Source organism: Triturus cristatus, chromosome 4_1 (assembly GCF_964204655.1).
Source record: "Triturus cristatus chromosome 4_1, aTriCri1.1, whole genome shotgun sequence".
Taxonomy (NCBI): domain Eukaryota; kingdom Metazoa; phylum Chordata; class Amphibia; order Caudata; family Salamandridae; genus Triturus; species Triturus cristatus.
The window spans coordinates 1,192,415,624-1,192,431,640 of record NC_140585.1 but is presented as its reverse complement, the minus strand read 5'-3'; the positions used below and the strand labels follow the sequence as shown (position 1 = coordinate 1,192,431,640).

At 45.3% G+C, this 16,017-nt stretch overlaps 1 protein-coding gene across 2 annotated transcripts in view; it reads left to right on the top strand.

Annotated features, from left to right (window-relative positions):
- HOOK2 (hook microtubule tethering protein 2) overlaps positions 1-16,017 on the top strand; it is a 289,087-nt gene that overhangs the window by 226,380 nt on the left and 46,690 nt on the right. Inside the window, exons 17-21 of one of the 2 annotated variants that reach the window (XM_085654470.1) lie at positions 6,952-6,986; positions 7,291-7,373; positions 11,889-11,992; positions 12,599-12,703; positions 13,105-13,176. In XM_085654470.1, coding sequence (XP_085510596.1) covers positions 6,952-6,986; positions 7,291-7,373; positions 11,889-11,992; positions 12,599-12,703; positions 13,105-13,176 — 399 coding nt within the window. Of the gene's footprint in view, positions 1-6,951; positions 6,987-7,290; positions 7,374-11,888; positions 12,032-12,598; positions 12,704-13,104; positions 13,177-16,017 lie in introns of both variants that reach the window. The other variant, XM_085654469.1, reaches the window with a different exon arrangement.

Genomic DNA, 16,017 nt, shown 5'->3' with positions numbered 1-16,017 from the left:
GGACTGAGGCCTTTGCCCAATCCTAGACCTGGGCCCTCTCAGTTTCTTCCGCAAGAAGGAGAAATTGAAAATGCTCACGCTCGCTCAACTCCTATCTGCCCTAGACCCGGGGGCCTAGATGGTAGCGTTGGACTTGCAGAACGTGTATTTTCACATTCCTGTCCTGCCTTTGGTTCAAGGTAGGCAACAAGCACTTCCAGTTCTCCGTGCCCCCTTTTGGCCTTACCAGCGCTGCTCTGATGTTCACTAAGGTGATTGCGATGGTTGCAGCTGATCTGCGATGATCAGAGGTACCAGTTTTCTCCTATCTCAAACTGGCTGTTGAAGGCGGGTTCGCCCCGAGGCAGTTGTCTCCTACTTCAAGGCTACAGCAACCTCCTGCACTCACTGGGGTTCACTATCAACATGCCAAAGTCACACCTGACTCCCTCTCAGATTCTTCCTTTCATCGAAGCTGTTCTGGACACATTTTTGGGCTTATCCTCCCGTATGCAGTGTCCAGGATATTCAGGCTATGATTCTGATGTTTCTGCCTCCATCTTGGGTTTCAGTCAGAATGACTGAGTTTCCTGGGCCTCATGGCCTCCTGCATCCTGCTTGTTTCAAATGCCCGCTGGCATATGTGGGCTCTGCAATGGGACTCGAAGTTCCAGTGGTCACAACTTCAGGGGAGTCTTAGATCCAGATGGTCCAGATCTCAGAGGGAACTGCAAAAGATCTGCTGTGGTGGTTAACGAACCACGATTGGGTCAGCGGCCGACCCATCTCCTTTCCTTAACCAGAACTGACAGTTGTGACAGATACAACACTCCTGGGATGGGGTGGCCATCTGCAAGAAGTGGAGATCAGTGGCCTCTGGTCACTGGCAACATTTTCTTTTTTTTTTTTTTTTTTTTTTTTAAGATATCTTGGTTTTCAACATTCAAAGAATCACAAACATTGGTAGGCATATATTTCAATCGGGTTATAGCGGGTTCATACAGTATAGCAGTGCAAAGTAAATCAAGCAGTCATTCTAGGTGAGTGTCTATTATTTCTGGACCTTTCCATCTCTACGGTTGAGGTTATACATAAGCCCCCTCTGTGCATTCTATCCGCCCCACTTTTTATCCCATTTCTTGGGACATCCTCTCTAGATTTAAAGACTTCTTTTTCTGCAATCATACACTTGTCGAAATCGGCTGCCCAAGCCTTAGTCGAAGGTCTTTCTGTTGCCCCCCATTTCATTGCAATTGCTCTCTTTACTAAAGTATACCCCAGAGTGGCTAGTTGCTGTTCCACTTCTGTGAGATCGGTCGCTTCCCAAATATTAAGAAGCCCCAGTCACTGGCAGAACTTTGACCTCACATTAACCTAAACTCCTAAATTACGTACACTTAAGCAAGTTTGTAAGCGATCAGAGAGGAAATGGAGAAAGGATTATGCCATTTTTCATAAAACAATCTATAGGGAGAACATTAGAAAGTATAAAGAGGAAATTAAGTATGCTCAATACCTTTACTATGAAAACCTAATATTGTCAGCCTCCAACTCCTCCCGGGAACTATTTCGTATAGTAAACTCTCATTAAACCCCCTTCTCCCCCCACTTTGTGTGAGGACATGTTAGCTCGCTGCAACCAGCTGGCTTCTTTTTTCTCTAATAAAATTCAACAGATTTATATATCTTTTCACCAAACTGTTTTCACTGATGCTCCACCATCTAATAATATAGGAGGCACTGGTAACTGCACTTTCTATCATGGACTCTTCCTCTCTTCAAGATATACTTGGCCAATTGAAGTCAGGCTCCCCTAAAGATTCTGTTTCGCCCCTTATCTTAAATCGCATCTTTGACACAGTTGCTACTGTTAACTTGGATGTGATTAACGCTTCATTTCAGAAAGGTACTGTTCCCCCCTCCTGGAAGCAAGCTATGGTGAAAGCACTGTTGAAAATACCAAATCTGGACCCGGAGGTATTGGGAAATTATCGCCCTATCTCCCTGTTACCAGGGATCAGCAAAATAGCTGAAAGGTACGTAAATGGTGTTTTGTCCAGGTTTTTGGAAACCAACAACTGCTTTCATCCGTCCCAGACAGGGTACAGAGACGGCCCTCCTGACGGTAGCTGAGGCCACGAGAAAAATTTTGGATAACGGAGGCTGCGCTGCTATTATCCTTTTGGATCTCAGCGCAGCCTTCGACAGTCAACCATCAGTTGCTCATCCATAGGCTCAAGCAGGCAGGAGTAACTAATCTGGCTCTTGAGTGGATTCATTCATTCCTGGAGGACCGGTCTTTTCAAGTGTGTCACGGAGACTGTATTTCTGATCCTCAACCCCTTCGGTGTGGGGTTCCTCAGGGATCTTCCCTCTCCCCCACGCTTTTTAACGTATATATGAGCCCCTTGGCAGAGGTTGTGGAACAGTTTGGTATTCAAATAGTCACCTATGCCGATGACACACAGTTGATTGTTGCCTTCAACCAGGTGAAGGACTCTACTTCAGATTTTGCATCGTGCCTGGAAGGAATATCAGTATGGATGGATCACTCCTTTTTGAAGCTGAATGGCTCCAAAACAGAGCTGATGTTTTTGGGTAACTCTACTGTACCTAATTTAACATCTCTTTGGCCAAATTGTTTTGGTTCCCCCCCCCCCACCACCTCCCAAAGATCATATCAAAAGTTTGGGAATGTGGCTTGACCGTAAGCTTGATTTTGGGGAACAAGCAAGGAAGGTGGCTGGCAGCTGCTATGGATTACTGAGGATGACTCGGAAAATTATCCCTATCCTCCCTCCCAGTACAAGAAAGGTGGTGATTCAGGCCCTTATTTTATCAAGGCTTGATTATGCTAATGCCCTCTACCTAGGAGCACCGGGCTCCACGATTAGGACATTGCAAGTTGTTCAGAATTGTGCAGCACGCCAACTTCTGAACATCCCCAAGCGACAGTCAGCACGGCAAGCACTGACCACTCTGCATTGGCTGCCCATTCAGCGGAGAGTGCAGTTCAAGGCTCTCTGCATTTTACACAAGATTCTATCAGGCTCTGCCCCATCTATTATTGGCTCTCTTGCCTCCTTTTATCATCCGTCCAGACACCTTCGCTCAGGTAATAAGTGGCTGGCAGTTGTCCCAGAATTAGGAAAGTTCGTGCCGGGGGCCGATCTTTCTCCTATAATGCAGCTCGGCTCTGGAACTCACTTCCTCTAGTTATTCGATGCATGACTAACCATCTGGGCTTTCGGCAATGTTTAAAAACTTTCTTGTTTCCATAAAACATCTACTTTTCACTAGCTTTGGCCTCTAGCGCGGGGATGCCTTTGGTAACCATGCGCTCTATAAATACTTTTACAATTACAACCTACTGGTGCGCCGAGCGATCTGACTAGCATTGAAAGCCTTTCTGCCCTCCATGAAGGGCAGACTAGTGCAGGTGTTCACGGACCACACCAACTCCATGTGGTACTGTAACAGGGCAGGGTGGGGTCGTGGTCAATTTGTTAAGATGCCCTGCATCTCTGGACATGACTGGAACATCAGGGCATATCTCTGGTGGTTTAACGCCTGGCGGGCTTTCTGAAGTCGGAGCAGAGAAACTCGGCTGAAGATGCCTTTCGGATCACAAATTGCATCTCCATCTAGAGGTGGTGCAAGGTATCTTTCAGCAGTGGGGAGAGCCTTGGAAACTGCTAAGTTTTGTGTGCTGGAATTCCCAAGGCTGCACTTGCTCAAAAATGCTTTTCGTGTCTACTAGAGCTCAGGCCTCCTGTATGCCTTTCTGCCCAAACCACTCCTGCACAGAGTTCTTAAGAAGACAATGAGTGACTGGGCCCAAGTCATCCTTGTGGTATTAAACTGGGCTCAGAGTTTGGTATCCCGAGCTGTTGAGCATGGTCATTGGTCGCCCGATCAGACTGCCCCTTCAGGAGGATCTTCTGTTGCAGTTGCAGAGAAGGGTTCTCCACCTGAACCCAGTGACACTCCACCTTCATGCATGGAGATTTAGGGGCAACAGTTTCAGCTTTGGACCTTCCACCTGAAGTCTGAAATGTTACCTTGGCAGCCAGGTGCCCCTCTACCTAGACAGTATGCCTGTTGATGGAGCAAGTTTATGTGCATGGTATGCAAAGAAACCGGTTGACCCTCTTTCTGCTCCCCTCTCTAGTCCTTTTGCTTATTCTTTCCCTGGCCTAGAAGGGCTCAGCTTTGGGCACCTTAAAGGGCTATATTTCTGCCATCTCAGTCTTTCTGCGTCTGCCCGATCAGCCATCCCTATTCAAATCCCCTACTGTACATCGGTTTTTAAAAAGGTCTCCAACACATTTTCCCTCCTTCACCTTTTATCATGCCTCAGTGGGACCTAAATTTAGTACTTCCCTTTCTCGTGTGCGCTCCCTTCGAGCCGCTACACAACTGTCCTATCAGGCTCCTTAAATCAAAATCGCCTTTGTGGTGGCCATAACATCTGCCCGGAGGGTCAGTGACTTCCCGGCTTTGTCATCTAAGCCTCTGTATGTCAACATCTTTCCTGACAAGCTAGTCCTCCGTACCAGAGCTTGCTTCCTTCCGAAGGTGGTCACTCACTTTCATGTAGGCCAATCCATCACCCTGCTGACCTTTTTGGTTCTAGCTTAACCCGACAAAATAGTTCCAAGTGGGTGACCAACTCCTTTGTAGGGTATGTTGAAGCCAAGATGCGGATGGCTGTGCAGAAATGGACCATCTGCTCATGGATCATGCTCTGCATTAAAATCTGCTACGCATTGGACAAGAAGCAACCCCCAGAAGATTTGCTTGCTCAATCCACCAGTGCAAAAGCTGCGACCACTACGTTAGCACGTGGAGTCCCGGGCCTGGACATCTTCCAGGCAGCTATGTGGGCCTCTCTGCACACGTTCACAAAGCATTACTGCCTGGACAGTCCGGTCCGTAGTGACAGGCACTTTAGCCGTTTGGTCCTGCATGAGGTTTTGATGTGAAATTGTTTCTCAGACCCACCTCCAGGGAGGTATTGGTTGGGTATCTATTCTAAGATCCGCAATCTGTGACTAGGAGGCTCTATCAGATTAAGTTACTTACCTTCGGTAACACCTTGTCTGTTAGAGACTCTATCAAGCAGCAGATTCCTTACTGACCCACCGATCCTCCCCGCTCTGCGAACAGATTTCTAGGGAGAGGTCTGCTGCCCTTTCAGGGCCCAAGTTATCCACACCAGTCATCGGCGTTCTTCGTGGCTCTGTGCTCATGGCGTGGAAAGTTGCAAAACGAAATTGACATCCACACGGTGGAGTGGTGCCTATATGGCCACCACACATCACTTCCGGTGCCAACAACGCCACCTACCAGCTCACAGGGGTAGTGTTCCCAAGAAAATTCCCGATCCAGTCTGATGCCTGGGGATAATTCTAAGGTAAGCAATCTGCGGCGAGATAGTCTTTCTACCAGATAAGGCGTTACCACAGGTAAGGAACTTGTTCGTCAGGCAGTATGGACTAGAGCATAACCAGTGTCCTGAATTGGCAAGAACTGAATCGGAGTCACCACCTGGAACATCAGGGTAAGATGTGAAAGAGCTTATCTCATATACGTCCAGTATAGTGATAGAACCCATCTACATTTTCCTTAAATGGAAATCATAGGAGTCCCTCTCCGAGGATAGGTTGGACTGTGTGGTTGGTCTTAGTGCAGAAGCCTCTCCACCTGCTCCAGAAGTTCCTGTGGCACAGATTAAGACCGAGAGTCCCTCTGTGTCACTGCCTTAGGAAGTTGCCATCTTATTCATTCCTTAACAACCACACATAGGATTGGTACTCCTCTGCCCTAAAGGCATCATAGCAGGGTGAGACTTGATTGCTTGAAACTTGATGTTTTGGATCTGACTTTCACAGTCTGCACACCAGGTGGTTCTTCAGAGACTTTGGAAAGATAATAGCATGCACCGGATGTAAAGGAAAACACTGGTTCCCTCAGAGTGATTTTGTTCAGCCAAAAGTGTTCATGAAGGTATCGAAAGTAATCAGGGTCCTAGGTATACTCGATACATAATATTTAAAAAGAATGAATACGTAGGCCGCTAAATGCAAGCAGTAGTATGTATTAATAGCTATGTGCCAATGATTGTGTGAAAGCAATCGCGTTCCCAGTAGGAAAAAGACACAGGCTGCTCCTCCACAATGACTGTACCAGCCCGATGTGATTCTATTAATAAAGATCAATCCTAAGTCTACATGAGAATGACCTCAACGGCATTTTTCCCTAATAGCACTTTGTGGGTCATCATCAGGACAGAAAATGTTAGAAGGCTAAAGAAAATGAGACACACCAATTAGGAAATTAGAACAAAAAGCTGCCACCAAAATAGGTTTGGAAGACCATTAAAGTAATTTATGGATTTTGAGCTAAATGCTTCCTGGTAAGGAGTAGATTAAATCAAGCGAGAGAAGGTACTGGTCTGACCCGATGAATGCTCTGTAAAAAAAGGTTGACAGAATATAGAACAAATCAAAAGTAAGAGATGCGTTTAAACCCATGCTTAAAAGGGGCCCTGGGCCGTAGAACATATTTAGATAGCAAAATTCCACATAGACTCTGGCACCTTGCTGCTGGGCTCAGGTGTCCCTGTAGAACTGGTGGTGTTGTGCAGTGATGGGAGTCAGCCACACAACGTGCTGTCTGGTTGACCCCAGAAGTAGGAAATCTGGTTCAATTGTTAGGGGAGTGGGCAGCATAAAACATTTCTACAGATTGTCATGTTACATCAAATAGCATGCTGTGCTCTTATATTTCATGAGTGCTGTACAACTTGTTCATGGCTTTATGTAAAACACTTTTTCAAGGTGTTGCACCCTTGAACAAGTAAGGAAAGCTTTTCATTTCTAAAACCTACTCAATAATGAATTCCTTTAATTAAGAGAAGCCAGACCTCCGTGTCGGTTGCAGATACAAATTTTGTTCTTTTTGTTTCAGTCATCGCTGTTGAAACGTAAGCTGGAGGAGCACTTGTAAGTTCTAAGTTTTCTGCTTCATTTGTGATCCGATTATACTGTGTGAGACTGAACATATCTGTTAGCTGAGCTGTCCTATATGTAACTTTGAAGCGTTCTCTCGTATTCTGTCAAATTTCATTCTCTCCCTGTACTCCCTCTTTCTGTTTTTTCTCTCTCTAAGTCTCCTCCTCCATTACTGTCTCTTCTTGTCTACATGCTTTCCTACCCACCTTGTCCCTCCATGCTTTGATTCATCTGTTCATTCCTTCACCTGTCCTCTCAGCTGACTTGTGTTTTTTGTCCTGTCCCTGTTTTTCAGAGAGAAGCTTCATGAAGCCCACTCGGAGCTTCAAAAAAAGAAAGAGTTCATTGATGATCTGGAACCAAAAGGCGATAACAGTAGTAAGTATTGAGGCTGGTGGAGCAACAGTGGTACAGGCACACTCTAGCTAACGGGTAGTACGAGAGGAAAAGAGGGGCAGGCTGACCAGCAAGATGGTACCAGATGAGAGGGAGTCTGGGTTGGAAGGGTTGCAGCCATCTCCAGTACGGATTGTACCAACATGAGGGGGGTAATGGCCCACAACATTAAGGAGTAGATACTTACCTGTAAACCTGATTTTCCTCTAGGGGTAATCTTCATTATTGTCCTAAACGCTGAATTGTCCTGCCAGTGTACGTGGAAAATTGGAGCATCTATAACACATTTTTTAAGAGACACTTTTTCTAAAAACAAATTAATTTTAACAGCCTACAACAAGGCTATTTTGGTCACTTATCCATTAAGTTTTTTAATAAACAGTTTTAAATGCAGAAAACATAACTATAAATAGCATTGTGACAAGTAATTTTACTAATCTTTTTCTTAAGGAAGGGTGAGAGGAAATGGGGACAGTGTAGCCTAGAGGGCTGAAGCCTAAAAGGCAAAACCGTTGCTGCTCCTTTAGGGAATAGCAAAAAAACAATATCCAGTCATGCAATTGCAGTTGGGGCAGTCCGTCGTTGTTTTTTTTTTTTGTAATATAAGGGTTGTAGTAGAACTTAGGTCAATTTCCTTGCCATTTCCCCAGGGAGGATAGAGGGTTGTTTTGACTATAATGAAGATTTCTGGAGGTGAACGTAGATTGCAATTGAGGAACTTTTCCTTCCTATATTAGTCATAAGCAATGCATAGAATGCCAAGCCCCTCCCTAACCAATGTCAAAGAGTAAGAACCACCTTTACACTAACTAAATAGTTTCCACAAAGAATCTTGGCCCACTCTGGTATCTGTTATGGTATCTATATGAAGCAATTTCTGGTAGAAGTGCGTCACAGACTTCCAAGTAGCTGATTTATGTCGATCAGAAATGGATATATTCCTTCATCATGCTGCAATAGCAGCCCCTCCCACTTGTTGAATTGGCATTTGGCCTACCAGGCAATACTTTTTGGTATTGCTGTTGCAAAGTGAGGAAACAATCATCCTAGAAAAGGACTGTATGTGGCTAATCCCATACAGACTGGGCTCTAATTTACAAATGGGCAGCCCGTCTACCTAAAGTCTTTGGTTTCATCAAGATGCAGATCTGGGAGAGCGTAAAGCCCTTCATGCTGGGGAAGAGGGGTTCCAGAAGAAGGCTGGAAGGGAAATATTGTTTGAGACATAAAAATCTGATATAACTTTTGAGATGAAACTTGGGTTGGTCCTCCTCACAACCTTATCTTTGTGAAAGACGGTATATGGTTCTTTACTGTATAGGGCCTCGATTTCACTAACACTACGGACTTAACTTACATCCTCTAGAAAAGGTGCTTTAACAAAATTTGTAGTAAAGTAGCCTTATTGATAGGCTCAAATGGTGGACATATTGATTCTGAGAAGACCACATTAGGAGGCCAAGGGCTAGAGCTGTAGAGAAATGAGAAGCATTAGAGTTTCTGATAGCTCTTTATCAGTGAGTGGCTCTTGAAAGCAGCGATCTTAAATGCCGATGAGAAAAGAAGTGATGTCTTGAGGATTTACAACAATGATGTCTCATCATTGCAGACTCTTGGGACGCCTCCTTTTGAGTTCTGGATCTCCCTATTGACAAGCAGGAATGGCTGATTAGCTGTAAGGAAGCCTCCATGCATGGAGGATGGAGGTGACAAAGTAGGCTGTGGAGGCAGAGCAGGTTTAGGAGTAGGTAGCTGTCGTACAGTATGTAGTAAAACCAGGAAGACCCTCCTGCTCTGGAGACTGAGATCTGTGAGCTGAGGCAGAAGATAGCGTTAAGACTAGCAATGCTTCTCAGTACGCAGACCGTGCCCTTGGGAAGTCTGATTCTGGTGTGTACAGTACCCTCTTATTTTTCATTTTGTGGACCCATTTGCAGATAAATAGGTCTTGGTAAGTGATGTCTTCCTCAATATAGAGTTCCTCCTCGATGTCTAACCAGCCTTCGACAATGAGCATGAAGTCACTGATCCTACCTGCACCGTCCTAGATCTCTATGTTGAACTGGTGTGTCTGGATAGAATCTTTCCCTGGATCACATTCGTGAGGGGTCCCTGGAAGGAACCGTGATAAAGGAAGCCCCCTCTCCATATCCCTGAAGTCCTCCAGATTCACACCTGAGCTAGTCCTTGTGCAGTCTGCTGATCTTTTCCCTGTCCTTCAAAGAACACCTGGACATTTTGTGCAAAATTGGCAGGAGTCAAGACCTTAGGAAGTTTGGCAGCACACAATGCAGACAGCGTGAAGGACTGTTTGGGCTTTTATTTTCCCACGAGTAGGGCACTTCACTAAAGAGGAAAGGTATTTTGTGAAGAAATTCTTTTTTTTTTCCTTCAGAAAACTTTTTAAATGTGCTCTTAGAACACTTAGTGAAGATGCTTTTCAGAGGTTTGGACAGGTTTACAAAAATATAAAACCTTAATCATCTATCTAATTGCTGCAGGATCCTAGCACCAGGATCTGTAATAATAGAACTGGATCAGCTGCCACTTAAGTGGCATGATAGGATTCCCGTGGTGTGCTTTTCCTTATAGGAGCAGCTGCACGTTTACCAGCCATACAAGCTTCAGCCTATTATGCTACTCTTTCCCAATTTCTTCTCGTCCTTAGAGAAAAGGTTTGGAAAATAGGTTTCTAGTCATTGTTATTTAGAGTGACTCTTTTTCGGGATTTAAAATAGGTTTCTTCTTTATTGAAAATAGGTGAAAATTGGCCAATATAGTTTGTATGTCTCGCCTGACCCAGCGCATGCGCTGGTCTGGCGAGACTTATTGAGAGGGCTCCAAAAAGTGCTGCCAGCCTAGAGCTACAGTGCATGTGCGCGGGACGCGCTTTACCGCGATTACTTTCACTTTCGCGGCCGTATTTAGTTATGCAACTGTTGCATGGCTAAACACTTATAAGGTCCCAAAAGCTATGCCAATGCTTGTTTTTATAGCCTTTTCAAAAAACATTATTTTTTTGGAAGTGCCTTTTCAAAAGGAAAGCATATTATACAAATTAGTGCTTCTGATCAGTAATGAAGATCCCCAGAGGAGAAGCATTGTTCTAGCGGAAAAGAGTGGGTGGGCCACAGCAGTAAGGAGTGTACCAGCAGAAGCGGCGGTAAGCAAAGATTGTTCTTTCTCGAGAGGAATGGTGGGCCCACATCGTTCAGGGCTAAACTATCTGGGAAGGAGTAGAGTAAACCTAACTGATGGGAGTAAGGTAAGCCTGACTGGGAGCAGGGATTTTACTCACAGAAGAGTGAAGCTGCTCAGATGCCGCAAAGACTATACCGCCACCATCTATTATGGCTACACCACATGCAGGGAAAGTAAGAGGAGAGTGTCAAGCAGCAAGAACTATTGTAGAACCTAGAGAAGATGAAGCATAGCCTGCAGCAGCAAGAAATCTAATAAACTGAGAAGAGGATACGGCGTTCAACATCTGATAGTAAAATTGCACCACCTGGACAAGAAAGGGGTGTGGCTAATAGCAGTAAGGTAAAGCAGTTACCACCTAGGCAACAATAGACTGTAAGAATTGAACATGAGCTTAGGCAGCATCAGGGAGGAAATGAGTGCAGTAGCTTCACCACCCCAACACATGCCAAAGATCTCTCATCCTAAATGCTGCACTGTATCAAATTGGATCGCTCTGAAAATGTAAACCTGGAATGAGTTGAGTGCTGAAATTAGTGCAGAAAACTTGTATGGGCTAGCTTTACTAGTCCAAACCATCACAACGTCTAGAATAGTTTAACCTTTTGGCTTCTGTGGACCCCCACTGAAATCTGAGGACCCCCACTGAATCCTTACTGGAATCTGAGGAGCCCCACTGAATCATTAATGGAATTCACGGGCCTAAGTAATTTTGATGATTTGAACCGCAAAACAATACACAATTCAGAGACAAACCTTCATCAAACAAACTTGTAAATGATGAAATATTTAATTCACACAAATGGAGAAAAAAAATCACATTTAATTTTAATGGGAAGGTTGGTGCTTTACTAAATTCAATTGGGGTCACCTTTCGTACATAATCTATTCTATTTTATGCACTTGTGGTGCTACTTTGAATCAATCTAAGGATAACAACTTAAATGTTAGTTTACAATTTCAAATTCCTAAACATTTACAGAATGTTCATGTTTTTCATTTTCAATTTTGCTTATTTGTATACGGTTTATTAATCTGTTAGTTGTATTTAATTGTTTGAGCAGTCGTGGGCTCCCCAAGTAGGAGTCCTGTACCCCCAGGGGTCCCCAGACCACAGGTTAAGAACATCTGATATAGAACATTCCTGGTTTTCCAGAAATTAAAGTTCCTTCATTTCCAGATGTACAGTGCTTAGTAATGCAGGCACATGTTTTTTTTTAATGCTTTACCACTGTTCTCCCCCCCCCCCCCTCCTCCTTAATAATTTTCAACCACCCCTGCTTTCCTGCCTCCCAGCATCTAAAAAAGTTGACGAGCTGCAGCAGATCCTCAAGAAGAAGGATGAGGACATGCGGGCGATGGAAGAACGATACAAGAGATACGTCGAGAAGGCCCGCACGGTCAGTGGTACACAGGCAGGCGTTGGGGTTCCCAGCTGTGTGAGTACTCGCAGCTTTTGTCCGCCTCCCTGTGCTGTGTGCTGGTGGAGCGAGGATGCTCCATTTTGGTTTCGACGCATGCCTTCAGAATCTGCCTTTATTTTAACATTGTGTGCCTCACAATCCTAACCATTATATGTCTGTTGGATTTCATTAACCACAATGTAGTTCTCCTATAACCACACTGAAGCTTCAAATTAAGAGCGTCTGTAGGCTTTTGGTGTACATGGATTTGGGGTGCTATTGCTTTCACCTTAGATCTAAGTTTGAGAATTCTGGTCTTTGCTCCCTTGTGTAAAAATAAAAAAGGTATTAATTGACCTGTACATTTAGATTTTCGGTGGTTATTGCTTCGGTTCGCCTGAGTGCACTAGAGTCCCATTGGCCTAAGTTGGAGGAGAAGCAGTAGTGCTTCAGACCTCTATTTGGCAGTGTCTTGCCTCAACTGATGTGCTGATGCCCATTTTGTTTCACTGTGTATCCATCGTAATCCTGGGATTCAAACACGTATGGTGTCCACTGATCTGGCCGAGTAGTCTTCTTCACAAGGCATTTTTATTTTCACAGGTCATTAAGACACTGGATCCCAAACAGCACACAACAATTGCTCCAGAAATCCAGGCCCTCAAGAACCAGCTCCATGAGAAGGAGACCAGAATCCAGTACATTGAAGTAAGCTGTTTAGTGCATATTAGACATCACCAAACAAAAATGGGAGAATAAGGGTCCAAGTCACACAATCGTATACGAGCACAGGAAGATAGTACTACAGGAGTACTCTTACGTACTCTTGCATGCCTTTGTGACTGCTGAAATGTTACTCTCTATTAGTAAAAGTTCAAAGAGGGAAGAGTATTTTCTATTCATACTAGTTGTTTATTAATATTCTATAGATATTCCCATACTCTTCACATTTTAGTTGTTTTGGGAACATTCAACAAAACCCTATAAGACTATGTAAAATAGTACTAATATATATATTATAAAGTGCCCTTGCGAATAGGCCCTAAAGTATTTTGTTCATTTGTTCTCGTAGCAGGCTTCTTTATCTTTGTGTTTCTTTTGGATCGTAGAATGACTTTGAGAAGACAAAGTCTCAGCGGGAGCAGGAGGAGAAGCTGATTATAAGTGCTTGGTACAACATGGTAAGTGCTACGTTGCCAGCAACTGGATGGGTGTGCTTTGGACCATCGTGAAAAGGATGTGTCAAAGTTCTTGGGAGGAGCTGGGAAAAAGGTATAAGTTTAAGTTTGGTTAGGGCAGAGTGGGGTTGTGGGGAGTGACTGAGTTGTTGGCTCTTGGTCTGCTTCTTGGAGAATAACCAGATCATTGTTACACTGAAGTTTTAGAAGCTGATGTGTATAACATTTTCCCTAGTGAAAAGAAATTCAGTCGAGTTGGCTAAATTGTCACCTTCTGAAGCCCTCCGTCCTACCACCACCTCATCTCCTATCACATTTTGGCCCTTTTCGTTATCGTATAACAGAAAATTGATGGGATGATTTGAAATGTACTATCTGTAGTCTCTGGCAATAAAGAAAACCCTGGTTCTGTGTGGACCCTCTGCATTAAAAAAAAAAAAAAAAAGTAACATTTAAAAAAAACTTCAGAAGTCAGATGCAAACTTCTCTTTTGGTTCAGAAGTAATTTAGGTGGTGAATCCTTCCCTTGTATGCTGGGCAACTCCATTGCTTTTTCCTTCCTTTCACTTTCCCCCTTGAGCCACAAGCAAGGACCAGACTGTTACTACTTCAGTTACTGTCACAAGGTTGGCTGTTCATTAAAGTTCTAAAAAAGAAATAAGGTCAAATTGTTTGCACTTCTTTTAATATGCAGACAGCCAATATTTGTGCAGAGAAGGAGTTACTGGGATATTTTATCACTGGTTAGCTTTCTTTTACTCATAGAAACGGGTTGAAAGGAATAGTGAACTTGTATTTGTGATGGCAGAGACCTGCTTAACCGCATGAGAACAACACTGTTTCATCTTAAGTCAAATAGACGGCCGCAGAGGCAGAAGTTTGCATTGGTATGTTGAATATGTACCAGGTATTTGGTATTGGGATTTTTTTGCAAGGTCTTCTATATTCGCACATTGGGTGGCTTGCTCTTTAAATATGCTGTATAAAGTGTATATCAAATATTGATACCAACAGATTGCCTCTGAAAAAAACGGAGAGGTGCCAGAACGACATCAGAATCGGCATTGAGGGCAATTGTGTTGGTGCCTTTGTGGGCGAAGGCTTCGCCCCCGGAAGCAGCTCCAAGGTCAGACCTATGGAGGTATGCAGTTGGAAGTCATTGGGGCTGTAGTTGCCAGACCCGTAGGAATTGGCCCACCCTTAAGGAATTGGCCCAGAGGGATGCTGTCAGTCCTGAAAGAACTAACCATAAGACAAAGTTATCGGACCTTAAAGACCACATCTAACCTGAGTTCCGAAAAGTAATTTACATGAGTATTTAAAAGTGCATACAAGCTACAAGCACCTGCTGCTAAGGTGCATGTACCAAAACAGGTTTCAAGTAACAATATAGAGCGTAGCAGTGCCTCACATCAATAACCAAAAATGGATAAGAGGAGAAAATACCACAATCAAACAAATTGTATGGGTCCTTGTCTTTTATTTTCTTTTCTTAAAAAGCATCACACACATACAGTGAAGACAGCCAACTCGTTTCGTCCATAACTATGGACTTCAGGGCAAGTATAGTCTCAGACGATACTCAACCAAGTGGCTGTGTCGCGGAGCGGTAGTCCTGAAATATATAGTGAGACTTGACAAAAGGCCTTGACTTGTGGACATTCAGCAAATTAAGCTGAAAAATCTGAAAGAAACACGTTAGTTAGATTCCTCACCTTAGAATATCCCCAGGCGTCCGGCTGGATCCGGAAAGATTTTACATCAGCAATACCCTTGCGCATCGCTAGGCGGCGTCTGTGGCTCCGCATCCGTCGTCTGAGTCGTGATCGCCGGGATGACGTCGCCGGAGTACTTAGACGCCGCCCTCGCGCGCTGACGTCAGTTCTTCTTTTTTCTGTGCCAGACAGCGCCGATCCGGGAAGAGCATACCCTTTTAGTCACTTTTTGACTAAACTTTTACTTGACTCCTTTGGTTCTATTCTCATCGACTCGACTCTGTTGCCGGTAGGGATGCCTGGCTTTAAAGCTGGTCACTCCTGTCACCGACTGATGTCGGTTACGGACCACCACCACCGGTGCCTCTATTGCTTTGGGGCCGACCATGATGCCGAGTCGTGCCCCGACTGCCGGGCCTGGACTTCGAAGGCTAGACGGGAGCGGTCCCGCAAGCTCCTCGAGCTCCGGCAGTCGGCTCCGCGCCGTTCACGGTCCCGGTCGAGGTAGAAGTCGAGGGACCGGTCGCGGAGCCGCAGCCATCACCACCACTCGTCGGGTTCCAAGTCTTCGGGTAAGTCGAAGCATAGCAAGAAGTCCAAGAAGCGACATTGCTCTTCGGGCTCCCCTCGCCGGTCGCGTGACTCTGCTGAGGGTTTGGGGGGGTACCACCCACGCGGCTCCGTCTGAGCTGCAGGAGTCTCGTCCGTCCCCATACCTGCCGGTCCCTGGGACTGACGCGACTCCGGCGGAGATCAGTGCCTTCCTCATGGCCATGAGAGGTCTGGCTCCGCCATAGACCCCTGCTGGCGTGCCTTCGGGCCCCGTGGGCTCGACTGGGAGGCCTAGCGAGCCGGCGACTCCGGTCCCGACGCCGCGGGATCCAGGCCTGGATCCCTGTTGGCGCCGGTCGACCTCACGACCCCTCCGCCGGCGCCGCCTTCAGATGATGCCGTTCCCCAGTTTAGTCCCGGTACGGGCCCGGTGTCGGAGCGGAGCCGTCCGGCGCCACACCCGACGCCGATGGGTGGCAATTTCATCTTCCGCACGGCTCCGATCATTCCACCTGTCTACCAGGAATCGGATGACGGCGACTACTGGGAGGGGTCTGAGGACCCTCTGGCCCGGCAT